The 25,241-nt window shown below is 43.5% G+C and overlaps 7 protein-coding genes across 8 annotated transcripts; 3 read left to right on the forward strand and 4 right to left on the reverse strand.

The window, feature by feature from the left end:
* Positions 1-1,075: 1,075 nt before the first annotated feature.
* On the reverse strand, positions 1,076-2,853 carry BCIN_05g08240 (hypothetical protein). The gene has a single exon (XM_001548367.2). The coding sequence runs from the start codon at positions 2,678-2,680 to the stop codon at positions 1,307-1,309; it is 1,374 nt and encodes a 457-aa protein (XP_001548417.1). The 5' UTR covers positions 2,681-2,853; the 3' UTR covers positions 1,076-1,306.
* An 804-nt stretch (positions 2,854-3,657) lies between these two features.
* Positions 3,658-6,140, reverse strand: BCIN_05g08250 (hypothetical protein). Its single transcript, XM_024693246.1, has 5 exons — positions 5,243-6,140; positions 5,165-5,190; positions 5,070-5,106; positions 4,341-4,893; positions 3,658-4,285 (listed from the first exon to the last, which is right to left on the reverse strand). Exons 1-5 carry the CDS (start codon positions 5,373-5,375, stop codon positions 3,763-3,765), a joined length of 1,272 nt encoding a protein of 423 aa, XP_024549031.1. The 5' UTR covers positions 5,376-6,140; the 3' UTR covers positions 3,658-3,762.
* BCIN_05g08260 (hypothetical protein) lies at positions 5,820-6,142 on the reverse strand (the record flags this gene model as incomplete). The annotated part of the gene is made up of 2 exons (XM_024698297.1): positions 5,820-5,883; positions 5,955-6,142. 2 exons carry the CDS (start codon positions 6,140-6,142, stop codon positions 5,820-5,822), a joined length of 252 nt encoding a protein of 83 aa, XP_024549032.1.
* A 1,073-nt stretch (positions 6,143-7,215) lies between these two features.
* Positions 7,216-10,369, forward strand: BCIN_05g08270 (hypothetical protein). 2 transcript variants are annotated; one of them, XM_024693247.1, is made up of 2 exons: positions 7,216-8,355; positions 8,511-10,369. In XM_024693247.1, exons 1-2 carry the CDS (start codon positions 7,996-7,998, stop codon positions 10,056-10,058), a joined length of 1,908 nt encoding a protein of 635 aa, XP_024549034.1. In that variant the 5' UTR covers positions 7,216-7,995; the 3' UTR covers positions 10,059-10,369. The 2 variants fall into 2 exon arrangements, with proteins under 2 accessions (XP_024549034.1, XP_024549033.1); XM_024693248.1 differs by having other exon boundaries at positions 7,216-7,870.
* A 1,892-nt stretch (positions 10,370-12,261) lies between these two features.
* BCIN_05g08280 (hypothetical protein) lies at positions 12,262-16,063 on the reverse strand. The gene is made up of 3 exons (XM_001548361.2): positions 14,682-16,063; positions 13,536-14,478; positions 12,262-13,486 (listed from the first exon to the last, which is right to left on the reverse strand). The coding sequence occupies exons 1-3, from the start codon at positions 15,193-15,195 to the stop codon at positions 13,294-13,296; spliced, it is 1,650 nt and encodes a 549-aa protein (XP_001548411.1). The 5' UTR covers positions 15,196-16,063; the 3' UTR covers positions 12,262-13,293.
* Positions 16,064-16,075: 12 nt separating this feature from the next.
* Positions 16,076-23,343, forward strand: BCIN_05g08290 (hypothetical protein). The gene is made up of 2 exons (XM_024693249.1): positions 16,076-22,493; positions 22,548-23,343. Exons 1-2 carry the CDS (start codon positions 17,371-17,373, stop codon positions 22,936-22,938), a joined length of 5,514 nt encoding a protein of 1,837 aa, XP_024549035.1. The 5' UTR covers positions 16,076-17,370; the 3' UTR covers positions 22,939-23,343.
* Positions 23,344-23,527: 184 nt separating this feature from the next.
* On the forward strand, positions 23,528-25,072 carry BCIN_05g08300 (hypothetical protein). Its single transcript, XM_024693250.1, has one exon. The coding sequence runs from the start codon at positions 23,745-23,747 to the stop codon at positions 24,783-24,785; it is 1,041 nt and encodes a 346-aa protein (XP_024549036.1). The 5' UTR covers positions 23,528-23,744; the 3' UTR covers positions 24,786-25,072.
* The last annotated feature ends 169 nt before the right edge of the window (positions 25,073-25,241 follow it).

The following is a 25,241-nucleotide window of genomic DNA, read 5'->3' on the forward strand; positions in this document are numbered from 1 at the left end:
GATAATGTAGTTTTATTTTGATACTGCGACAACGATTACCCAGCCGATCGAATGATTCGTACATTGTTATGTTGGATATTCTTCGAATTGTTCATTCAATCACCTACCTGATACCAACGAATGGTGTCTTGTTGATAACTGAACTTCAGCCGCCTTTTCATTTATCTTAATCAGAAGGCTATGCTGCTCGATGTATCGATCAAGTTTAGTTGATGCGAAGAACAAGACGTTTCATTCGCATAAGCATGAAGTTCCATGGGCCCAATCCTTGTAAGACTGCGGCCGGCATTAACCCAATATATATATTAAGCCTTCATTTCCTTTCTACCAAATTCATCTGAAGTCAAGCCCCATTTGGGACAAATGCAATTTATTTGGTGCACCAGTGACTGTGGTTTCCTGATTGGCTTTATAGTCAAAGCTTGCGAGTTGAAGAGATAGGAAAGAAAGTACTGGACTCGAAAGTATGAAATGGAAGTATAAAATATGGCATTGAAATCATATTGTTTGATAATGACCTTTGGCATGCATGGTAAATGTACTTCTCGAGTCCTCTTGCATCAATATCATTGGGAGAATGTTGCTTTTCGATGTTCTCATTGTAGTTTCTTGCCGCCGAGATCTCAAAATCTTTTTATCGAAAATGAAGGGGTAAAAAATGCAAGGAGCCGAGGCCCCCACAACCCCTTGAAAAACACACTTTAATTTCGTTCCTTTTGGCCAACTGCTTTCTATGAAACATCTTGGCGCCCCACCACTTTTTGTCCTTGATGACGCCAAATTTAAGTTTGGGGTTTTAGATATACTTTTCTGTGAAGTCATCAGAAACCTAAAAGTCAAGGAATATATCTCAAGGCTGATTCGATCAAACAGGCATGCTACCAATCCATTACTTCAGCCCTATCCAGAATACTTACCGGAGATATTTGAGCACAGGAAGGAAATCTATCTCTATCAGGTTCCCCTCTATTCAACTCCATGATCCATCATTCAAGCATTAATAATTGGTTGAGTGATTCAATGGGAGAACTTCGGTTGCTTCAATAGCAGAGTTGGAATTTGTGCACTACATGAATGTCTTGATTTACCGGTTATTTATGTGATGTCACTTCAAATCTATACCTCCTCGACAGGTTGAAGAATCCAATACGTTTTTGAGGCCCATATTTGAAACACTTGTAAAGATGACTGTGGGTATGAGATTACATTGATAGAACGAGGTCACTTTTTTGAATTACCTGTACATGGAAAACGTTAATCTCTTAGTACGTCTTAGCCTATCATATTCTCATCTCTAAATCCCACCTCAGCTCAAAGGAGCAAACGTTCCATTTGCACAATTGATTCCCAGATCTGGATTCAATGTACTCGTAGCATTGATACAGATCACCGTTGGGTTTCTATAATCCTGTGGATAGATCTCAATATTTTCCAAATTGAAGTTCCTGCAAGAGCTCTCGGTATTGCACTCGATGATAATGGTTTCCGTCTGCTGCAAATTCGGCAATCCAGCATCGTACCAGCACGGATCTGAAACACAGGTACCATCTCCGGGCTGAAAGGTATTAATTGTTCCTCGAAAGTTTTTCCACGCGAAATCCTCCATGTTGACACTTGCGTTGTTCGGGCGCCCAGTAATTTGTCCAGGTTCAAGCTGGGTCGCGTTGGACCCTTGATTATAGTATGTTTGGGTAACAAAGATCGGAAATGTAACATTGTACACGCGGATATCTTCCCATGTGATGTTTTTTGCGATTCCTTGGCCTCCGATCCAACTCTTGAATCGAGCAGCGTAGACTGCATCAACGACTGTGATATCACGGAAGTGGATATTTGATACATTGGCGAATGAAGCTTGGTTTTGCCCAAGAGAGCCAATGGACAAGCCATGAGACTGATACCCGATTGTTGCCTTTTCAAAAAGAACGTTGTGAGAACCAGATTGAACAGCACATGCATCATCTCCATTGTATATAATAGAATCAGATATGTGAACGTTTGTAGCCGTAACACCAAATCCATCGGTATTGAATGGGAAACCGTTACTTGTAGAGAAGGAGTCAATGATGCTGTTTTTGACTCGGATGTTGCTTCCCAGAAGTTGAACATTCCATGCTATTGGCTTGCGTGATTTGAAATAATTCATACCGCCGTTTGTAGTGTTCAGTTGGAAAAGATGTGGTCGATTGGCAAGACCAGTTCCATTTGCGGGATTCGCATCCCACCATGCTTGGCCATACGAGTTTATCCACCCCGTCGTAACGTCTTTTGATCCTTCATATTGAATCTTGGGACCGGCAAATGCAAACCAGTATAAAGCGGTGGTATATGTTAGCGCATTCGAGGTTGTGACAAGATTTTGAATATAGGTGATGTTCTGGGGAAGATGAAGATTGCCTTCTTGACGAATGACCACATTTGACAAGTTTTTTGCGGAAATTGGGCTGAAGATGTTGTAATCGACACCTTTCTTGAATTCAATAATTGAATTTGAGGAGCACTTTACAAATGCGGCAGCTACCGCTGGCGAGTCATCGGCTGTTCGGTTTGAGGATTTGTATTTTGAGGGTATTGTGCAGGTCTTTGCTTTTTCATGACCGTTGCCATTGCCATTGCCATTGCCAGCTTGAGTAAGGACAACCAGTGAAGATATCACGGCAGCGAACTCCAATAACTTCATGGTGGAAGTCAGTTAGATTTTCAACTCTCGAGGAATATCACACTATGCACACGTTGACTGTGGCAACTGTTTTGAGGGTTCTGATTCTCAGTTTCAACTTGAGATATTGAGAGATTATGCGAAGGCTAATTAACTGCCAGAGATGAGTTTCCAACAAAACTTTTCCCACACGCAGGATCAAGTACATTTTATCAGTGTTACACGGAGATTCCGACTCAATTTTCTCTTGATTATCCGGGGTCTTCAGAGTCCATCCAAGACGAACTGCGGGGTAAAAGTGTTGGCAAACGGAATTTGTTGCTCCATGAAGGAATGCATTTAAAAATGTTCTTCCTGGAAACGTGAACTTTCTTACACCAGTAGAACTTTCCAAGTCGTCGGTCTCGTAAATATCTGGTCGTTGGTTCTTTTATATATGCCAAGCCAGCCTCAAATGCAGTTATGTATAGCTCCCCGCAGCTGACAACGCAACTTTGGGGTAATGTTGTAGATCATTACCCCTATTGGTGGGATTTCTCTCGGATCGGAAGGAAAAATAGAAAGGAGAGAAGCGGCTAATCATCGTCGTATAGTGATTTTGAGGCAACACAAGAAGGAATTAGATGTGGTTACAGTGTTTCCCCATGCATGAAACCGGATGGGAAGAAGCTCCATACGCTTCGAGGCCAGTCGAAGGTACATCCTAAGTGTCTAGCATCCTCATCGAACTTCTTGTTAGAGTTATTACCCCTGTCTATTAATTATTATGGTGTGCACTGCACACATTGTTGCAAAACCTGTATATCTGCTAGTATGAGACAAAGGGGAAACTCCTTGTGACCCCCACGTTCCCTTCAGTAACAGAAGATCTCAAAATTGCATGATTGTATAACATCAATACAATATACATATTGCCATAAAACCATGAAATGTGGCTTAGTATAGGAAAACATGAGTCAAGATCTTCACGGCATACAAAATCCGCAAAAACTCTGACATGATGATTTTCTCGCAGGCTCTAAAACAAACAGGCTAAATGCCCTTTCGACCCCATAACCAACAAATGAAAACAAAGAGGTTCAAAAGCAATACTTATGACTACCTCAAACATTACTCCAAGTCTTACTTGGATCGTTTAGATCCGATTCTTTCACTGAAAAATGTGTAGTCTTTATAATCGTCTTTGAATCCGACTTGTCGTCGATATTTTTGTCGAACATTTCTATTTGACTACCAGTCAAACTATCGGTACTCGCAGCACCTCTAACGTGCGTTTCACGTTGTACCAGTCCGTTATTAGGACGCAATTTTAAAACGTCTAGTCCATGTTCTTGGTACGTGGTGTTGTTGAGAATGTCGCTTTGGCCTTGAGGTTTCCTTTTGCTATCGAGAGTTGAGGAGTAAGGATATCGAGCTGGATGGGTTGATTGCCTGGTCGCGAAATTGAAGAAACCAGGTACTAGCAGGCGGATAAGAGGAAGAAGATCAGGGACGCAGCCTATAACCAACGCAAGACCAGTCTCGATTTGAGATATGGTGCTGTCAACATTCAATCCCGGGTCAGGGACATTGGGGTAGAATGCACGGTAAGTGAAAACAAGACGACAGATTCCGATAGCAGTAACACTTGAAAAGAAGTATTAGCTCGTGACAAACACAAAAGGAGAACAATGATCAATACCCCAAGCCCATGCACAGAATGAAGATTGCTGCAGCCTTTTTCTGTGAATTCATCTTGAGATCCTTTACCATATAGATTGGAATGCATAGAACCAACAGGTCTGTCAAAATAGTTAAACCAGCAGTAGACAATATAAAATTGACACCATTGATGCATTTACCACCCGTTATATATTTCCCGTCTTTGAACCCAGAAGATACAGGCCCATAAGGTCCAATTCCCGGATCTGTGGCATTTGCTTTAATCTGAGCTGCCAAATCCATCTCTGTCGAGTAGAAGTTATATGAGAACGGTACACATTGAAACATATCGACAAAAAAGATAGCGATCATAAGGGCGAAATTGATGCATAAGACTGCATATGAGGCGTATCGAACTCTTTGTCTTATTCCCCCAAGTCGAAGATATAGAAGAATCATGGAGGCCTTGACGAAACCGAGAATCGGATTGTAGCAAAGGGAATCAAACATTGACCATTTCATTTCTGTAGATATGTCGATATCAAATTGGACAAGATCTGATGATTTGTAGCCATATTTCGCGTACGATGTTACTAGTGTCCAGGTTAGCATGGTTGGAACCAAACTTCGTCATTTACACGGTGTTGATAAGCCCTTTCATACTTCTGCAGAAATTATATTCACAGAGCAAATCTTTCGTATGGGAAGAGAAATTACGAAAAACAGAGACTTTGAAGGTCTCTAGAGATGTGTGAAAAGAAATACTCACGTCCGTATATAGCGACAGTTTCCACAACAGATAGAACCTATATTTGTCTTAACCTCAATTCCAGATGACAACTTTGCTGCTCAATGGTGTCTTACCCAAGCTATACTCATACAGATATCACCTACAAAATCTTTAGCAACTAAGCAGTGTAGACCAAAAATCAGAAGACTTACTCCACATCATCAATCCCTTCCATTGTGGTTTTGATACTAACCTTGAGGCTAGACGACCAAAGCAGAAGATTGAGCCAACAACCTCAAAAACAACGATAATGACCAAGCATGCGGTGTTCAACTGCTTGACCATTGTGAAAAACAAAGATGGTACCTCGCAAAAGGTACTCCACTAGACTGAAGGTTCATCAAGGGGGCTTCGATCAGTTTAGAAAATAAGGTTTGAAAGCGATGGATAATATCATATATTGATGTCTGGACTCTGGTCGCTAATAGAATATCTCAGTGAAAGTTCACAAATCTGTTCCTTCGCGCATTTGAATTAGGACCTTCCTGGAGTTCTTAGTAATACTACCCCAATACTACCCCTACATTTTGTGGTATCGTGCAAGTGCTATTTTGGTCTTCCAGATGCCAGAAAGTGAGGTTCAAAGAGGGCAATACTATCAGGGGTGAGTGCTGGGGAAGTGAGATCTGCAGGATAAACCCTTGGCCGTTTGAAAACTTCAATCCTACTCAAGAAAAGGCTTATCAAGTGAAGACAGCAAATTAATCCAAGTCCCACTACCGTGCAGAGTTAGAAGACAACTGCATTTGCCTTGGCTTCCATACCTTTGGCGATTGGGGTGATATTCAACATGCTGGATAGGGATGTTTAACATTAATCATGCCTTGTGTCTTTGGCTCAAAAACTCTCGGCCGGTTGGCTTACATGATCTGTGAAGCAACACCAACTGAGTATGCATTAGTAGAAGTTAGCCATGATAATTGCACCATCAAAGCGGACGAGGTGATGGCAGGCGTAATTGGGGGAAGAACAACGGCTGGATGGTGGTTGGATTTGCTCTTGTCGCTCTGACCAATTCCCGTGCTACCCGTTGATCCTTGCGCGGGGTCCATTGTTGAAGGGACGAGAGGTGCGGGTTGAGAAAGGCCTCAGCGTAGAGAGCGGGAGCTAATTGCGATGTTGTCTCTTAGACCCCCCTTAGACCCCCCTTTAGACCCCCTGTTTGTGACACATGGCTTAAGGACATTCATGTAGATGCCAGCCGCCGAAGGCTCACTTTGAACCTGGGATAAGTGTTATGGGTAGATTAAGCCTACCAAAACTAGCCTAACATAAGTCTATGTCGGTCCCGATGACATTACAAGAATTCGACGTTGTGGAGTACAGTCCGCGGTGTTTGGATATGTATCGAACGCTTGAGTCTTGATCCTGTATACCACAACAATAATGATGATATCGCACTCAGGACGGCACAGCAAGAGTCAAGGGATTCTAGGTTCAAGTTTTCTATTAAATTTCATAACAACCATTTGCAGGACGTTGATAAATTTGCACGGACAAAGGCGTTAGAACTTAGCCCAAGCTAAGGGTTCCGGAAGTACGGAGTATGGAGTACTCTAGTATGTTCACGTCCTCTCGTCCCGACCATTTTATCTTTTCTTTCCTTCATTTGACACTGGGCGAACGGGTTTTAACACATAAGTGGCTAAACTGTGAGAGATAAGCTTATATTGGCACTTGATACAGCCGAGGTAAGGTTACTAGGAGACTAGTATATAATGTTTTCATGGCCAAACTCGAGTAGTATTATATGAATCAATTTTGCAGCTACTAATTTACAGATGGCAGGGCACTGCGAATCCTTCTAATAGCAACCAATTGATAGACCCACCGAAGAAAATTTATGTCTATAAGCCCTGTAGGGTGCGGAAGGAACCCTGAGAGATCCCGACCAATACGATTCAGTTGAATTTATCCACAATCTTAAGTTTTTGACATCGACCGGCCAGCGCCCCGACTCCTAAGAAGGCTCAATTGCTTGTTTTTATTTCTATTTGAAAAAAGAAGTAGAGTTAAAGCAAATCTAGATTTTGGGTATCTCAACCGGAATTGGAAGAATGGAGGAACCGTCAACGGAAGAGGCGTTGTCTTCAAAGCATTTGAGGATAATTAATCTCCTCTGCAAGATTGAAAATTTAATCACACCGCATATGTACGTGCTTACTTGGGATACATCTTTAATATCTTGGGTGCAGATATATATCTTTTGGCACTTCTTCTATTCCACCCTTCCGGGCCCTCTTTTTTCCCTCTCCTTCATTCTCTTTTCTTTCACCTCGTTCTCAAAAGCACAACCGAGAAATAAACGATCGAGACCAAGTAGGCGGAGCTCCATTCTATCCCAACGATCTTTGCAGCAACGAGAAAAAACATTTCCACAGAGAACGGACATGTATCCGCCTCCAGATTCTCAAAGTTAAGGTGTTCACGGCTATCATACCAAATGAATACCTTAAGCCCCGCATATCCATGTTTGTTAATCGATCCGCCGCTCTTTTCTCGCCCCTTCATTCATATGGACACCACCGGTAGGCAAATACTGCCTTTCATGTGTGGTTGCAATCTATATTCACATACCATTTGATTCTCGGACATGAATTGTCATCATCTGTCACCAAGTATCGATGTTTCCGCCGTTTCTTGCCGCACTATGAGCCGGTTTATCTCCATTTGGTCTCTACCTTTACCCAACTCGGAACGACTACTCCACACATATCGTGATAATCCACACGTTTATATTGTTTGATTTTTCTGTCGAATTTCGTCCTCACTATGAAAAGGCAAGTTGATCCCGTCAATTCGTAGGTTCTTTCATTTCATTGCTATTGTAGCCTTCGTTACTATACCTTCATCATTTCCATTGTTCTGTCATGTCTGAGATTATCTCAGAGTGGTCAAATTCAAGATGAAGTCTTCACTCTTTTACAGCATTGTTTCTCTTAATGCTAGTCTAGTTGCCGCTACAAATGCTCGCAGATATGATAATGGCACTTCTTCAACAGCACTCTTTGACTTTGAGACTATTCAATTGAAGACTTCAGATCTCGCACAACTCAATGCTTCCATGCAAGCGCTTTTCACATTTGGGAATGCTTCTTCGGTAGATGCATCAAGCATTGCTTCTTCGAGATCGGCGTGTAAAGTCTTTCCTGGAGATGCGGCTTGGCCTGCAGATGATGTTTGGGATATCTTTAATGACCTACTTGGTGGTGGATTGATTAAAACTATACCGATCGCATCAAGCTGTTATAATGGTTGGAGTTATGTGAGTCTTTTTTGTACTTAAAATCCTCAAACCAGGTGGAGTGTATCATGCGATTCTCCAAACGAACGTCGTCTTCAATGTCCAAATCTACCTTGAAAATTACTTACTTGACCAAACTGATCCTTTGAAAGATATGATGCTAATCAATTGCATAGAACGCAGATACATGTGCCTTTGTCACAGATAATTGGACTAACTCTACCATGCACGAGGAGGACCCCACATCCATGATGTCCCCAATATATCAAGGTCTAACCTGCATGCCTACCACCGACCCAACGGCAACCTGCACACTTGGCGGTTACCCCGCTTACGCAGTCAATGCCACAAACGTCGCACAAATACAACTTGCCGTCAATTTTGCAAGGAATACTGGTATCAGATTCGTGGTCAAGAATACAGGACATGAGTTCTCTGGTAAATCCGGTGGAGCAGGTGCTTTGAGCGTTTGGACTCATTGGTTACAAGATATCAGATATGAGGGTGCTGAATTTACCGATGCGGACTTTCCTTACACTGGACCCGCCTTCACATCTGGAAGTGGTGTTGTTGGCGTAGATATTATGAAAGCAGCGAGCGAGCAGGGAATGGTTGTCGTTGGCGGCGAAGCAAGGGATGTTGGGGTTCTAGGAGGTTACATTCAAGGTGGAGGACATGGTCCTATGACTTCAGTATATGGTCTCGCTGCAGATCAGGTCATCTCTGCTCGTATTATTACAGCCGATGGACGATTTGTCACTGCATCCTCAACTGAAAATACCGACCTTTTCTGGGCTTTACGTGGGGGTGGTCCCGCATCATGGGGTGTGGCGACATCTCTCACAATCAAAGCTTACCCAACGACTCCCGTCACAGTCGTCACCTTCACATTCGCCTCTGGTGGCAATGTTACCGATGATGCTTTCTGGCTCGGTGTCCGTGCTTATTGGGAGAGCTTTATTACCTTCAACAAAGCCGGAATCTACAGCTATTTCTTTGTTTTTCCTCCTGCAGCTTTCGGAGTGGATTATTTCATCATGTCCCCATTCTGGGCTCCAAATCACACACAAGCTGAAACCGAAGCCTTGTTGGCACCTTGGTTCGGAAAACTCACTGCGCTCGGCATAGACTTTACACCAGTATACAATACCTATGATACACTATACGAAGGATGGGATGCATCTTTTGCTCAAGAAACCGTCGGTTCCGATGACGCTATTGTTGGCTCCCGTCTCTTTCTACAAGAATATCTTGAGGATGAAGCAACATTCAACGCAACATTTGATGTTTGGTCAGGCTCCGCGAGAAACAATGCTTCATTGCTCGTGGGTTTCAATATCAATGCACCAAATGTCGCAGGAGTTGATAATGCTGTTTTGCCCGCTTGGAGGAATACCACTCTTCACACTATGCAAGGCACGTCATGGACGGATCCTACCAATTTTACCACTATGGCTTCCGCCCGGGCCAAGCTTAGCGAACTCCAACTTGCGTGGAAAGCTGTTACCCCAGGCACGGGAGCATATCTTGGAGAATGCGATATTGAGGAGGTAGATTGGCAACACAATTTCTATGGTGTAAATTACGATAGATTGTTGAGTATTAAGCACGCGACTGATCCATGGTCATTATTCTGGACCAAGACTGGCGTTGGAAGTGAAGTTGCTAGTGTGGTTAGCAATGATGCTATTCCAGATGAGAATGGAAAATTATGTTGGAATTAGATACATGTTAATAAATAAGGCACGAGTCTAGAATCAAAAGGCAAATGATTTTGTCAATATGACGGTTGATGGGTAACTTCGTAGATTAATGGTACACATACTAATGAACTTTGATGGTCTTCATTATATGCTCTAATGTAAAGGCTCTGAAGCCTCAAAGCATAAAAGCTTTCACGCCATATTTTTTGAATAGAGGATGTGTATATACGGATAGTCGAATCAGAAGGGATAAGCCACGGGGTGATTTTCAAGTATATTTTCACCCTCCGCTGTACTCAGAGCTACAATGAACATTTTCTCACCACAAATTAAAGACGACTAGGTTGAAAAATCGCCATTGCAGATTCCTCATTTGTTTCAAATAAATAGCCACATCTCGCAGCATAGGCTAGCGAGAGGAACACTCAACCCCTACTTCGCTCGTTAGAAGATTCTGGACTTTGGAGTTCTTTTCTTTGACCATGAAGTTTGTGGAAGTATCTGTTCACTTCGAGTTTCATGATAAACTGATCTGGTGTCGCAAAATCCACAGTCAGTTTGCTAGCATAGAATAAACAAGCTTCTACGATACCACAAAGTGGGTGTTGTAGTTGCCGAAAATATCGTCCTATTATTGATTCAGTTCGTCTCTAGCCTTGAAACATATGCGGATTCTTCACGTATCTTGTTGATAGATCGATTTCATTCCATGCTTAAGACATAGTGTCTATTCTTTACTATAGATAGGTATAAGAAAGGATGGTTTCCAGTGAAGTATCGTCGAGTCAACGTTTTCATTCATCCCAAGTACGTCGACGAAGCCTGTACAAAGCACTTGACAAATTTCGCAACAGTATCTACCGAATCTCTTACCTCACATCGAACATTATCCCAAGCAAAAATGGCTCCAGCACCTAGTCTTAGCAATGTATCAAATACCATGACCACCACAAAGAAAACACTTATTCGCAAGCTCGCCGCTTCCAAGGTCAACTTTAATCGCCAGTCTTTGAAGCCTATCCTTCAAGCCGTTTACGCACTCTATCAAATCGGATACCTGAAACTAGGGATGGCTCTTGATTCGATTCTCATCAATACCATTGCAGTATGGTGGAAAATGACGGGAGCAGAATTACACGAAACGGTCAAGAATGAAAAGCTGATTCATGACAGTAAAGGATTGACAAGAATAGATTGCATAATTTGTTGTTGAAAGACGTGTAAGCTATGAGAGTTTCGTAGGAGAATGGAGGTTTCTCACTACTTTTTGACAACGCTAATTCGATTTTAGCGTTTGGATATGGAATAACAAGGAAGGAAAGAACGACGCTGACGATATTCCAATTCCCAGATCCACCTTGGAGATTTCTGCTGCCATCAAATTGAATCCTCAAGTCTTCGATTTACTTCTTAGTTCAGTTTATGCCGATACTATACTACGAAATGACGATCAGATGCGTTGTTCTGGCTCCCTCGAATCCACAACTCTTGACGATTTTATGGAGGGATTTTCCGAGAATTTTGCAAATATGGGATCCAAGCGGAGGATAGCAGAGACTTTAGACAAAGCACCTGGGTGCTTGAAACTCGTGAAGCATCTCTCTGAGAACTATGGAGAATACTTGATCCCAGCGAATAGTAAGCAAACGGTGTCCGGATTTCCAGATTCTGTCCGTCAGTTTGTGGTTACTAAAACACCAAAGCACTCTCCTGGTGTATCCCAGAAGCCCAATGATGAGAACACAGGACCGATGGTGCTCTTCCATGGCACGAGTCTGTCATATCTACCAGGTATTCTTTTGAACGGTCTAAAAGCGAAAAGCGAAGAGATTGATGACATGGTTTCTACTCTCTTCATGGCAGAGGAGCCTGCTAGTTCCTACTATTACGTGAGATATCGAGCCATTGAGTCATTGTGGAAACCAGATCTTTACTCAAATTGCGGGGTGCTCTTAGCGTGTGAGCTTTCGCGGACGAGAAAACCAAATTGGGATTATGAAACACATCATGACGGCGATGTCAAGATTTGTAGACCCCAACCAATCCACATCTTTGGCCCCAAAGATACCGGGTCGATCAAAGTAAGATATGTATTTATTCTTCCATATGGTGTTTCCAGTGAGTACCTGTTGGCTCCTACACTTTCGACCATGAAGCCTTTGATGTTAAAAGCTTTCAAGTCAAAAATATTCCAGCGAATTTGAGCAGATGAATTTGACAAACTTCAAACGGATTACGTGCTGCCCAGGCCAATATTTGAGAAAACTTGGACTTCAAGAACTACTTCTTCTTAGAAATAATATGTTATACGTACATAGATAGATAGATTTTGTTCTCCATTGCATACAGTTAGTTAATCATTCAAATCGTCTCCATCGCATTACATCTGTCTCGTGATTCATACAACGTAGACCCTTACAGTAAAACCACAAAAAGTGCCCACCAGCTGGTCCAATACTCTGGAATGTAGTCTAAGAATTAAAGTTTCTGGGAGGTTCAATTCTTTGTGCATATTGGAATGCTTTTCGAGGCTGAGATAATCCCAATATATCATTCCAAACAACCAAACACCGTAAATCCTTTAGCATTTAACTCTACCACGTCCGCTACCTCCGCCGCCTCCATTTTTAAGCATCAGCAGCCTCGGGCTGCAGCTTTGAGGTATAACCAGCCCCTCAGATTCGATAAAATCTACATCAAAAGACGATCACACAGGCATCATCCGGCGAGATTCACCCACCATCTTGATATTGAGACATCAATACTAACCGAGTACCTATTCGGAATCGAGATACGCCTAGTACTGAGACTGGCAAGATAACCTAACAAAAAGGCCTTGGGGTTACTTAACCTCTAGAGGCTATCGATGGATGATTATCCCAGACCACACTGGCTTCTAGTAGTACTCCAGGCAGATCTTTGAAGTAAAGAGCAGCGAGCTAGCCAGCAAGTGGTCGCTTGAAGCAATAAACTAAAACCGTGATGTAATGGAAAGAGTCAAATATTATCATCCAACAATGTAGGTTGTTTTGGACAATAAGGTTCCGCCTAGAGCATGTCTGATGGTGTAGTTAATGTCACATCAGTTCATCATTGTCATATCCAAATGTGTTTGTAATGTGTTTTATTCTTTCTCCACCCAAAGACTAACGATGTAGTCCTGTTTTAAACGCCAAGTAATAAACTCCATAAAATCAAATTTCCGTCCAGATGACTAGATTCAATGCTCATGATTCTCGTAAAACGTCATCTAAAATCATGCGTAGAGCTTCTTCTCGTAACTCTCCATGTTGACACCACCCTCAAGTTGAGCACTGGCAGTTCTCAATTCGAAACGTGTAGTACCGTTCTCAACAGCCTCGTGAAGAGCTTGAAGACTCATTTGTCCACAGTCTTGGAGAGAGTGCTTCAAACCCGCAGCGAGGTATGGAACAAACTTGGTGATAGAACTATAAAGTATTAGCATTGGGAAAGTAAAGTTGTGAATAAAAATCATACCCTCTGTGTGCGACAGCACCAGATACACCCTGAGCAACGAGAACACTGTCACCCTCAGAGAAATATCTAGCGGTTCCAGCGTTGCTCTTCTGGCTATCCTTGGCACCAGCACCAGCCTTCTTATCTTGCATAGCATCGATGGAACCCATACCACGGTATGCCTTGACAAGCTTACCCTCACGACTGACGAAAGAAGTACCTGGAGATTCGGTGGTACCAGCCAAGAGACCACCCATCATGATGGTAGTAGCACCAAGAGCAAGACCCTTGACGATGTGACCAACATTTTGGATACCACCATCAGCCATACATGGAACACCGAAGCGAGCAGCAAATGAAGCAACGTTGTAGACAGCGGCAGCTTGTGGTCTACCAACAGCCATGACCTCTTGAGTGATACAAGCACTTCCACTACCCATTCCAATTCTCAAACCATCAACACCAGCGGCAATCAATGAAGCAGCTTGCTCACGAGTAACGACGTTACCTCCGATAACATCAAGATCAGGATATTTCTCCTTGATATACTTAACCATCTCGATTTGGTACATGCTGTTACCTTGACTGCTGTCAAGGATAACGATGTCCAATTGAGCATCGACCAACTTTTGAAGACGAATTTTATCTTCGGGTCTGGTACCGATAGCAGCAGCGCAGATCAATTGCTTGGAATCTGGAAGTTTAGAAGCTAATGGGTAATGGATGTTCTTGTTCAAATCAGATCGGGAGATCATAGAAACGAGGTTTCCGTCCTTGTCAACAATTGGAAGCTTTCCTTTCTTGGATTTTGCGAGAATGGCATTGGCCTCGATCAACTCAGTGCCGTAGGAAGCAGTGACCAAGTCTGTAACCATAACACTTGAGACGGAGGCGCTGTCATCTTCGAATTGAATATCTCTGTTGGTAACGATACCGACGAGCTTGGAGCCCAATTTTCCGGTTTCTGTTTTTGCAGATATGTTAGCGGTTGCAAGATAGAATCAATCTTTTGAACAGCAGAGATGAAACACCAAAAATCATAAAAAGTAATTGTCTCCCCACGACCTTGCGGTCAATACGGATGAACGAAAGTTATTTGAATTATGTTTTAATAATCATGTGAAGGTTTGCAGGTAGGGGTAAAATAAGGAGAGAGGAAGTACGAACCTGTGACTGGATATCCTCCGAAACCCCACTTCTCCTTCAAATCCTTAACTTCACCAACAGTTGCCTGTGGGCTAAGTACGACAGGGTCAAGGATGAAACCGTTTTCGTATCTCTTAACCTTTTGAACCATCTCGGCTTGCTCATCGGCAGAGCAGTTGTGGTGAATAACACCAAGACCACCTTGTAAAGCCATGTGAATGGCCATATCGTGCTCAGTGACAGTGTCCATAGGGGAAGAAACGAAAGGAGTCTTGAGGGTAACGCGCTTGGTAACTGGAGAATCGAGCACGACCTCGGAAGCAGCAAATCCAATGTAACCTGGAAGAACCAAGAAGTCGTTGTAGGTCAAACCTCCATGCTTCTTGGAATCGATCAAATCGTTGATGCTGAGACCATCGCGAGATTCATACTCCTTGAGGATTTCGAGAGCCTTTGTGGCATCCAAGACATCCTTAGCTGGGGCCAAGAAGTCGGAAGCAGATGGCTTGGAATCTCCGTTTGCTTGAGGAGACATTGTGTAGAGATATGGGTAGAGAGATGTGCGGGGAAAAGGTAGGAGGGGGATGAATTCCAATCAAGAATTCAAAGAAATGAGAAAAATTGGAAAAGATGACAAAGAGATAGTCGACCTTGAAGTACGAAGAATAGAAATTGAGGGTATTGATGAAATCAAATCTCTGGAATGAAAATGTACAGTCGACGGGTTGAAGTTTCCTTCTCCCAAGAGAAAAAAGAGAAAGGGAAAAAAAGAGAAGAGAAAAAATTATTATGAATGTGAAATATGCGGGGCGAAAATGACTGATTATTTGAGGAGCTAAGCCAATAATGGGTAAGCGGAATGTCGATAAGAGAGAGTCACGTGAAGATATGAAAAGTTCCATGCACGCCGAGATGAGTATGGGATGGGATTGAGCAATGAAAAGACTTCAGAAGCAATGGATCTATCTGATCGAGGAAGTGATGGATGTATAATGACGCTCCGCTTGGCCACTGCCGTGGAGGCTTCTTCGCTCCGCTCTGGCAGCAGAGGGGGGTATTGTATGTGGTGCGTGTGCGTATACACACATATATATGTACATATATATATACATACAAAACGTATGGTGATGGTATGTAGATGTAAAGCTGAATTGTAGTATTATATGTAAAGTCAAGTGTGACTTGTGTGTGATGATCAGATACTGGTTCCAATCTTCCATACATGTGCATGTGAGCACAAATCTTAGGTAGCATCATTCAATGCTGCTACTTGGCGGGCACGTGAGAGTGCAAGACAAGAGGCAGGACCAGAGCGCGGAGGAAAAAGGTAAAGCCGATCCGAGACCACAGCACAGCACAACAGATTCTACTGGGTACATGGATTTGTGCTCCGCGCGTGGAACGCTGATTGGTTCGCTGAGACACTCTTCTCTGTGTTGTCAAGCGCCCTCAGCCACTCAACCTCTTTTGCTGGAGCAACCGAGCCGAACCGTGCAGCAGCAAGAATTGCATGTAAACAAAAATTAACCCTGCGTTTGATCCAGAAGCAGCAATTTGTGGCCGCAAAAAACCCTATTTCAACAGTGAGGCATGAAATGGCTGGCTCGGTGGATGATGGATTGTGCGGTGCCTGATGAATGATGATGATGTGAACAATACCCACTCCCGGCACTGTACAAGGACGCAGGAAGTTACTTACGAAGTGTTCCACTTCCACTTCCACTTCCACTCCCACTCCCACCCACGCATCAACAAATGGAAATTCACGTCTTTTTTCCCCAGCCCCAGCCCCTCACTTCACTTCCCTCCCTCATCATTTTCAACCTTCACTCCTCTTCGCTCTTTGCTCTTCGCTCTTCACTCTTCGCTCTCCGCTCTTTACTCTTCTAGATCCATCTAAACATCGAATCGAAACCACCTTCATCCCTCCTTTGATCCCGCCTTCCCAGTCTAAATATCGCCGAACGCAAGACTTTGGGCTGGGCATTTGTATCATTGATTCCACCGTCGTCCTATCAGATCAATTACACCTTGCATCCATCATCCCTTCCGCTTCTTCTATCAGTTCGATAACGATACCACATATACCCAACGACCACAAACCCGTCGCTCCACACATCAACATAAACAACAACAACAATACTCCTTCGTATACCCTACCGAAATATCACTTCTCTCACTTCTGCTATCACTTCTTGCAGCTTGCTTGTCTGTTGAAATAATCTTAATATGGGATGCTGATGGCCTGAGAGAAACGACCTTTCGCATTCCACATTCCTCCACCTTCAATTTTTCTTGTAATAGCGAGCTATAGGGATTACCTTGGATTACGACACACCATTTTGGACATTTGGATACCCACACGTATTCATACGTCCTTCGTAAGTGAAAAAGAAGTCGATACCAACCGTTCTTTAGTTGCCATCCGCTGCGCCGGACGCCATTGTCTGAGACGGGTGTAAAACAATAAATATTGGAGGGGGAACGGAACTTCACCATCACTGCACTGCGTATACCCACCACGATTATCTCTCTTACCTGCACACCTCGAAAGAAACTCCGCGCAGCCTACGAGGCAACTCGGATACCGCATGCGACATACTCTTGAAGATATTTAGTGAATGATCGGCGATTTGGAGAACCTTCTGCGCCTACTTTTCCTTCGCCGTTCGGTGCGCCTTAAATCAATACTTCTCGTCCGATTGCCGTAATGTCGTACCGTCATTTGTTACGCCAAACACAAACCGACCCTGTGATAACGGGCAATTCGAATACGACAAAGAGGGCACCTTCGAACGCATCAACAGCATCGAGTGGCTATTCAAATTCATCTAGCATTTATGAATCAAGTGGCACAAGCATACTGTCTTCAACGACATCGAGTGAGTACGGAAGTCGTAGGAGAGGTTTGAGTGAAGCCGCCGGAATGTACAGTTCTTCAGAAAATCGCAACGGGAAAGGAAGCATGGAATCGAGTCCGGATAGTGCATACAGGAATGCCAGAAAATCTTTGCGGCCACTCCCTCAACCTCCAGGTCAAAGTCCACCGGAAAGAGACAAAACCCCAGCCCAGCACAATCGCGGAAAGAGCATTGATGTGATCAGAAGTAATTTCCAGCCACATTCACGAACACAAAGCGTAGACGTGCAGAAGGCATCTATTAAAAACCACAATCGCGGGAAGAGTATAGATGTATCCAAATTAACATTATTTGAGTCTCCTGCCCAATCGCCCGTAAGCCCCGCAACAAGTCCGACTCGCAGTCCGACACGCCGTCCGCCTATGGTTCGCCCCAATTCCATGTTGTTGAGTCGTTCCGATTCAATCAGTGTTGGAGCAGGAGCTCTTTCAAAGCTTGGCCCACTGCACACGCATTCACCTCTCACGAGACCCGAGCTACAAAGTTTCGAACGATCCTCGACAAGTCAACTTCGAACCCTCTCAAAGTTCGCGCAATCCGCCACTCCCGACGATTTTACCATTACGTCACCGGAACAAGAGGTAGCAGGCTTGCAGGGAAGACGTAGACTGCAGCGCAGCGCGATTTCGAAGGACAAAAATGGCACCTTGAATAAATCTATCGGTGGCTATGGCTGGGAAGGTAGAAATTGGATGGACAAACAGAGACAATTTCTACAGGCTTATGAGTATCTTTGTCATATTGGAGAAGCGAAGGAATGGATTGAAGATATTTTGAAGCGAGAAATTCCTCCAACTGTACAACTTGAACAGACCTTGAGAGACGGGGTCACATTAGCGGAGGTGGTGGAGGCTATCAACCCGGAGCAGCGCATACGGATATTTAGGAATCCCAAACTGCAAGCTCGGCATTGGGACAATATCGCTCAGTTCTTCCGATTTCTGGATGAAGTACAACTCCCCGAGCTTTTTCGATTCGAACTTATCGATTTATACGAGAAGAAAAATATTCCTAAAGTCATTTATTGTATACACGCTCTGAGTTGGCTGCTATTCAGGAAGGGAATTGTGGACTTTCGAATTGGCAATCTCGTTGGTCAACTGGAATTTGAAGATCATGAATTGGAAGAAATGCAGAAAGGATTGGATAAAGCTGGAGTCAGCATGCCGAGTTTTGGGAATATGGGAGCGGATTTTGGAGTTCCAGAACCAGAGCCTGAGCCTGAGCCAGTGGAAACCGAGGACGAGCGAATCGATCGAGAGCTTGGTGAGAACGAAGCTATAGTCGTAGAGCTACAGGCACAAATACGGGGAGCTTGTATGCGAATGCATCTAGGAAGGACAATGCAAGGACTTTGGGACACCGAAGACTGGCTCATTGAGCTTCAATCGATGATTCGTGGGGACTTTACTCGACAAATCGTGGAGTATCGTTTGAATATGAAACGTTTCGCGGTGACCCTACAAAGTCATGCACGTGGATTTTTAGTACGAAAGAACCAATCGAGCCAAGAGAAATTTTGGAAAAGCCGCGAAGTAGATGTACAGAAGATTCAAAGCTTATTCAGGGCCAAGAAGGTTGGACAACAGGTCCGAGAAGAGGTATGCATGATGCGATCCGCTTTGCAGCAGTCAGAATTTGTTGTCAAAGATTTTCAGTCAAGCATTCGTGGATTTCTTGCTCGGAAAGTTTTGGTGGCTCAGCAGAAGGAAACCGAATCTATACATGTGTCGGCCCCAGTACTGAATCTGCAAGCTGCGGTCAGGGGTATGCTTGTGAGAAAGAAAATGATGGAGCAAGAAGAAGACATGTCATCTCTTACTGTGTCAACCCCAGTGTCAGATCTGCAATCTGCAATGAGGGGCATGATTGTGCGACAGAAGATTTCGGCACAACAAGAAGAGATGAACTCTCTCACTGTATCAACCCAAGTTTCAGATCTGCAGTCTGCAGTGAGGGGCATGATCTTGAGACAGAAGATTTCGGTACAACAAGAAGAGATGAACTCTTTTACCGTATCAGCCTCGGTTTCAGATCTGCAAGCAGCAATGAGGGGAATGCTTGTGAGAAAGAAGTTGGTAGCTCAAGAAACAGAAACATCATCCAAAGCTGTGTCAACTCCAGTCTTAAATCTGCAGGCTGCAATGAGAGGAATGATTCTCAGAAAAAACATTGCAGAAGACCAAGAAGATCTTTATCGCGAAGAACCTTCAATTACAGCGATTCAAGGGTTTGCGAGGGCCTTGCTAACAAGAAATCAGATCTCTCAACAGCAGGAAGCATTGCATGCTTGTACACCCATCTGGGAGAAGCTTCAAGCAATTACCAGGGCGGGTGCTCTTAGACTCGAAGTATTTGATACACAACAAGCTTTGAAGAGTCATTCTGAAAGCATATCAAATCTCCAAGCCTTTCTTCGTGCTGGCGCAGTTCGCCGCGATGTCACAGAGACTTTGTCAGGTTTAGAAGAAGACGAATCATCAATAGTAGAACTTCAAAGCTTAATTCGTGCTATGCTTGTTCGACGCTCAATTGAGGATGATTATGACATTCTTGTCACAGAGTACTCGGCAATCACAGACCTGCAATCTATGATAAGAGCTGGTATGGTCAGACAGAAAACGGAAATGATCTTGGATGATCTTCAGGCGAATGAAGAAGAAATCATACACCTTCAGGCCTTGTCACGTGCTGTACTACTTCGTAACGATATCGAAGGGGTGTTGGGAGAATTGGAAGCCGAGGAAGATTTCATCGTTGCAATGCAATCAGCAGCTAAAGCTTCTTTAGTCCGAGCGGCATATGTAGAGAAGCAGCGTTTCTTCAAGGAGAATATGGAAAAGGTTGTGAAGATACAAAGTTTTGTTCGTGGGCGTTTACAGGGCGAGGCTTACAAGAGCTTGACAACTGGAAAGAACCCCCCAGTCAATACTGTCAAGAACTTCGTCCATCTTCTCAATGATAGTGATTTCGATTTCAATGAGGAAATTGAGTTCGAACGCATGCGAAAGACTGTTGTACAGCAAGTTCGTCAGAATGAATTGGCAGAGCAATACATCGATCAATTGGATATTAAGATTGCCCTTTTGGTGAAGAATAAGATTACATTGGATGAAGTTGTCAAGCATCAGCGAAATTTTGGCGGGAACTCGGGAAACATCCTCGTCAACAATTCCATGGCTTCAGGGAATCAATTTGATCTGAAAGCTCTTAACAAGAATTCAAGGAATAAGCTTGAGTTATATCAACAACTCTTTTTCAACTTACAAACTCAACCTCAGTATCTTGCCCGGCTGTTCCAAATAATTCGAGAACAGGGTACTGCTGAAAAGGACTGCAAACGCATCGAGACCTTAATGATGGGTTTGTTTGGATATGCGCAAAAGCGCCGTGAGGAGTACTACTTGCTCAAATTAATTGCTCGCTCTGCTAGAGTAGAAATCGAGCACTTCGCCTCGATGCAAGACTTACTCCGCGGTAATTTCTTTTGGACAAAACTCCTCGCTAATTACACCCGGTCCCCTCGAGATAGAAAATTCCTTCGTGATCTACTAGGTCCTCTCATCACGGAAAATATCATCGAGGATCCCGCACTGGACCTTGAGAGTGATCCAATGCAAATCTATCGCTCAGCTATCAACAATGAAGAGCTCCGAACAGGTAGACCAAGTCAAAGAGCATTGGAGATTCCTCGAGATCAAGCAATCAAGGATCCAGAAACTCGAGACATGTTTATTGATCATTTACGAGACTTGAGAGAAATTTCAGATCTTTTCATGCTTGCTTTAGAAAGCCTTTTGCACAGAATGCCTTATGGTGTTCGCTTTATATGCCAGCAAATCTTTGAAGGACTTTGCCAGCAATTTCCTCGAGAACCACAACTAATTCTCCTACAGGTTGTTGGTAATTGGTTCTTCAAATTTTACCTATACCCAGCTTTGACTACTCCAGAGTCTATGGGTGTAGTGGAAAGGCAGCTCACCCCACTGCAAAAGCGCAATCTAGGCGAAGTTGCCAAAGTCCTTGGGCAGATCTCATCTGGGCGGTTGTTTGGTGGCGAGAATATGTTCTTGCAACCATTGAATGCCTACGTCACTGACGCCATTACCAGAATCACTGAAATCTTTTCCAACATTATCTCGGTGCCTGATGCGGAAAATACTTTCGATATTGACGAGTTCAATGATCTCTATGCTCGTACGAAACCTACACTTTATATCAAGATGGCCGATATTTTCGCAATACACAACCTCATCTGCGAAGATCTTCCACAAATCTGTCCAAACCGCGATGATGTCCTTCGGGAAATTATTCAAGAGCTCGGCAGTGCCAAGAACAATGAGTCTGAGATGTTGGGTGGCTCCTCTGGCGAAATCCAAATGACCTTGAATCCCAAGCTTCACGACATGGACGACCCCGAAGCTGAAGTAAAAGCACTATTTATGGAGACCAAGCGATGTATTTTGTACATCATTCGAGTTCAATCCGGTCCAAACCTCATGGAAATTTTGGTGAGACCGATAACACCGGAGGATGACCAAAAGTGGCATGATTTACTGCGAGAGGAATTTTCGGCAGACAGTAAGACTCGTGGAGCGTATTCTGATGCCAATACTTTGACAGACATAAAATCCATGTCATATTGGGAACTGAAGAGGACTGCTTTGGAGAACATCATGAGACTTGAGCAGCTTGGTAGAATCTCGAGACAAAATTTCTACCAGGACATTCTAAATGCTATTGCTGTTGACATTCGCACCAAAAGCAGACGTCGTGTTCAGAGACAAAGAGAATTGGAAGGTGTTAAGATGACATTAGGAAATTTGGGCGAGAAGGCGGATTGGCTTGAGTCACAGAGAAAGAGTTACGATAATTATATTGAACAAGCTATGATGACTTTGCAGAAAAAAGGGTATGAGATCTGCCTTGTGTGTTGTTGACACGATGCTAATATTTGATTAAACAGGAAAAAACGTTTCCTTATGCCTTTCTCTAAACAATACAACCACGAAAAGGAACTCGAGCGTACTGGCCGTACATACAAATTCGGCTCTTTCAAATACTCGGCTCGAACCTTGTCGGATAAAGGTGTATTGGTCGCTTGGAAAGGATACCCCGAACGTGAATGGGATAAGATCAATCTTACAATTTCATGTGATCAAGTTGGTGTATTCTCTATTGAGGGTAGCAAAGGCAGTATTGTCATTACTGGTGCAATGGCTCAAGTTCCTATGGACTCACTTCTTGCTGCACAATTCGCAAACCATCAGTATATGGATATGTTTGAGGGTGCGATGAGATTAAATGTCAATCTATTCTTGCATCTGTTATACAGAAAGTTCTATAGGACTGAGTAATGTGGATGGTTGGATATGGAAATGGTCAAGTTTGCAGGGGAAGAAGTTACTTGAACATGAAAAATGAGGAAGAGATGACAAAGGTGCATCTTATTCGAACGGGAAAATATCTCTGATTTTAGGCGCAAGTTATACTTTATGGCATGGACTCGGCGTCGCATTAGGTGATGAGGTAGGAGACTTGGAAAGTCCCAAGGTCGGCCTGGATTGGGGGTTATGGTTCATGGTATTGTGTATGTACATATTCATTTTCTTCTTGAAGACGTGGGACGAAGTATTAAACGATAAGCGGGATTCGGGAAGCAGGGAGACGACTGCTATGAATATTGATTGTTAGTGATATCACAAGATCATATGAATATGAATATAATTCTATCAAACTTACGGTTTGAACATCAAATACCACTGCCTATCATTTTGTGTTATTTCCACTCAAGCTAGCCAACATGGAAGTGATGTCAATATGAGAGGCCCTTCTCAAGTAGGAACGGCCAGGTGAATATTGCCAATCGCGACTTCTTGAATGGTATATGACAAGCATGCTGTTTTTGAAAAGGAAAGAGCTGTCCTTCGAGATTCACTTACAGCAGTTCACAAGAACAACATCTCAAGGTGATTTATCCTCTCTTTGGGCAACTTTTTTAATGTCATCTTCTTGAAGAATCAACTTTCCCTCTACACGGCGTCAAATTGGGTTCGAGAAACGACTGAATGTGCCACCTTCCCTTGACAAATCAGCGTCTCGTTTTTGTATCTCCGCCAAACCACGACTTTGAACGGCTTACGACCGTAGAGACTTTACCCCAATGAAACTCAAGTTACCCCTCTTACCTTCTCTACTGCTTAGTCCCTACCAAGTCAACTCCATGCGACCGCGAAATGATCTCGCCACAACTGCACCAGCTTCAGTTCTTCAACAGAACCCCGGGTGTGCCTTGGTTAGCTCTACACTATTCAAATGCGAATCGATTAGTCCCGGCTTTACCTCTCTTGTCCCATCAGCCCAAGCACAATGTCTGTGTTATGATTCTTCAAAATGGATTCCGACGATATTCGACAAAGCGGTGCAAACCTGCGCCGATTTTGCAAGCACAGCCGTGCCAAGCGCATACCCGGCATTTGTAAACTTGGAGGGGTTTTGCGGTAATATTGGAAATATAATGACGACAATGAGACCTGCTACCATCTCTCCCATTACGACTTTTGAATCATTAATTCCAACCACGACAATCCGTAGTGTGATACCAGCTTGCTATACTGCGTTATCTCTAATACAATTTTGTGCTGGCCTGGTTCCAGGGTTTATGACTTTGGGTTCTTCTCAGCAGGCTTCATGCCTGTGTTACGCGAGTGTCACATCCTGGATCCCAAAGTCCTTCGATAATGCTATGGAGACTTGTTCACAATTTGCGCAAAGTGAAAGTGGGATTGCAGGGTTAGTCTCGTCAGTTGATATTTTCAATGGTATCTGTGAAAGTGTAGGAGATGTTTGGACAATGGGGGGGCAGGTTTCATCTATGGCCATCTCGCACTCTATAACATCGTCTGATGTGGGCTTGGCTCCTTCGACTTCAATTAGTTCCCCATCACCAGCCAGTATACCTGGATTTACTAGTTCGGCCATATCCACCATTGCTATTCATTCCTCCACCCAAAACACGCGTTCGATTGTAAAAACAATCTCGGTCACGACCATAAGCAGATCAATGACCAGTACAACTTCAGTGCCTGGATCTGGAGCAATCGACACTAGTCAAGACGGAAATATAGAACTGAAAGATGTTAGTGATCAGATGGTTATATTGATTAGTTTTGCATGTGCAGCGTTGGTGCTTTTTTTATGCTAGTTCCTGCCTTGAGCAGGAAAGTAGCAAATATACTGGGGCAAATGAGATCAGCGAGAACACCGAGAGGCATGATATAGATCACTGATTGTAAGGAGATATCGGGGTTGCAAAGATCTGGAATCGGGGTTGGAAGTAAGAAGTTGGGATGCGCATATGGTAGGAGCTAGAGAGCAGCCATTGGCGGATTTCGGATATTGTATTGACTCTGTGAGATGTAATTCTAGTATCGATACATAGCCGAAAGAATGAATGGAGGGAATTAAATGTTTAACAGGCCTGTTTTGTCATGATTTGGGCGTACCTTGATTATATTTCCGACTATAAGGCTTCTAGTCTGTTAGACTTTTTATGTACCCTAAGGGATTAAACTTTGTTGGTGAATGTCCCTGGGGGCCTATCAGCAGTCAGAGGTTGCAAGCTGCTGAGCTCGATTGAGAAATCCAAGTCACAAACCGC

This window comes from Botrytis cinerea, chromosome 5 (genome assembly GCF_000143535.2).
Source record: "Botrytis cinerea B05.10 chromosome 5, complete sequence".
Lineage (NCBI taxonomy): Eukaryota > Fungi > Ascomycota > Leotiomycetes > Helotiales > Sclerotiniaceae > Botrytis > Botrytis cinerea.

What these genes read in the sequence shown, in the direction of transcription:
- BCIN_05g08250 (XM_024693246.1), bottom strand. Translation starts at nt 5,375, where the DNA reads ATGGTCAAGCAGTTGAACACCGCATGCTTGGTCATTATCGTTGTTTTT. An exon ending in GAAGGGATTGATGATGTGGA is followed by an intron (nt 5,191 to 5,242) that starts GTAAGTCTTCTG and finishes AAGATTTTGTAG; the next exon opens with GTGATATCTGTATGAGTATA. An exon ending in ATTCTGTGCATGGGCTTGGG is followed by an intron (nt 4,286 to 4,340) that starts GTATTGATCATT and finishes CTTCTTTTCAAG; the next exon opens with TGTTACTGCTATCGGAATCT.
- BCIN_05g08300 (XM_024693250.1), top strand. Translation starts at nt 23,745, where the DNA reads ATGAAACTCAAGTTACCCCTCTTACCTTCTCTACTGCTTAGTCCCTAC.
- BCIN_05g08290 (XM_024693249.1), top strand. Translation starts at nt 17,371, where the DNA reads ATGTCGTACCGTCATTTGTTACGCCAAACACAAACCGACCCTGTGATA. An exon ending in ATGACTTTGCAGAAAAAAGG is followed by an intron (nt 22,494 to 22,547) that starts GTATGAGATCTG and finishes TTGATTAAACAG; the next exon opens with GAAAAAACGTTTCCTTATGC.
- BCIN_05g08270 (XM_024693247.1), top strand. Translation starts at nt 7,996, where the DNA reads ATGAAGTCTTCACTCTTTTACAGCATTGTTTCTCTTAATGCTAGTCTA. An exon ending in GTTATAATGGTTGGAGTTAT is followed by an intron (nt 8,356 to 8,510) that starts GTGAGTCTTTTT and finishes TCAATTGCATAG; the next exon opens with AACGCAGATACATGTGCCTT.
- BCIN_05g08240 (XM_001548367.2), bottom strand. Translation starts at nt 2,680, where the DNA reads ATGAAGTTATTGGAGTTCGCTGCCGTGATATCTTCACTGGTTGTCCTT.
- BCIN_05g08280 (XM_001548361.2), bottom strand. Translation starts at nt 15,195, where the DNA reads ATGTCTCCTCAAGCAAACGGAGATTCCAAGCCATCTGCTTCCGACTTC. An exon ending in CGGAGGATATCCAGTCACAG is followed by an intron (nt 14,479 to 14,681) that starts GTTCGTACTTCC and finishes CTGCAAAAACAG; the next exon opens with AAACCGGAAAATTGGGCTCC. An exon ending in GGTGCTGTCGCACACAGAGG is followed by an intron (nt 13,487 to 13,535) that starts GTATGATTTTTA and finishes AATACTTTATAG; the next exon opens with TTCTATCACCAAGTTTGTTC.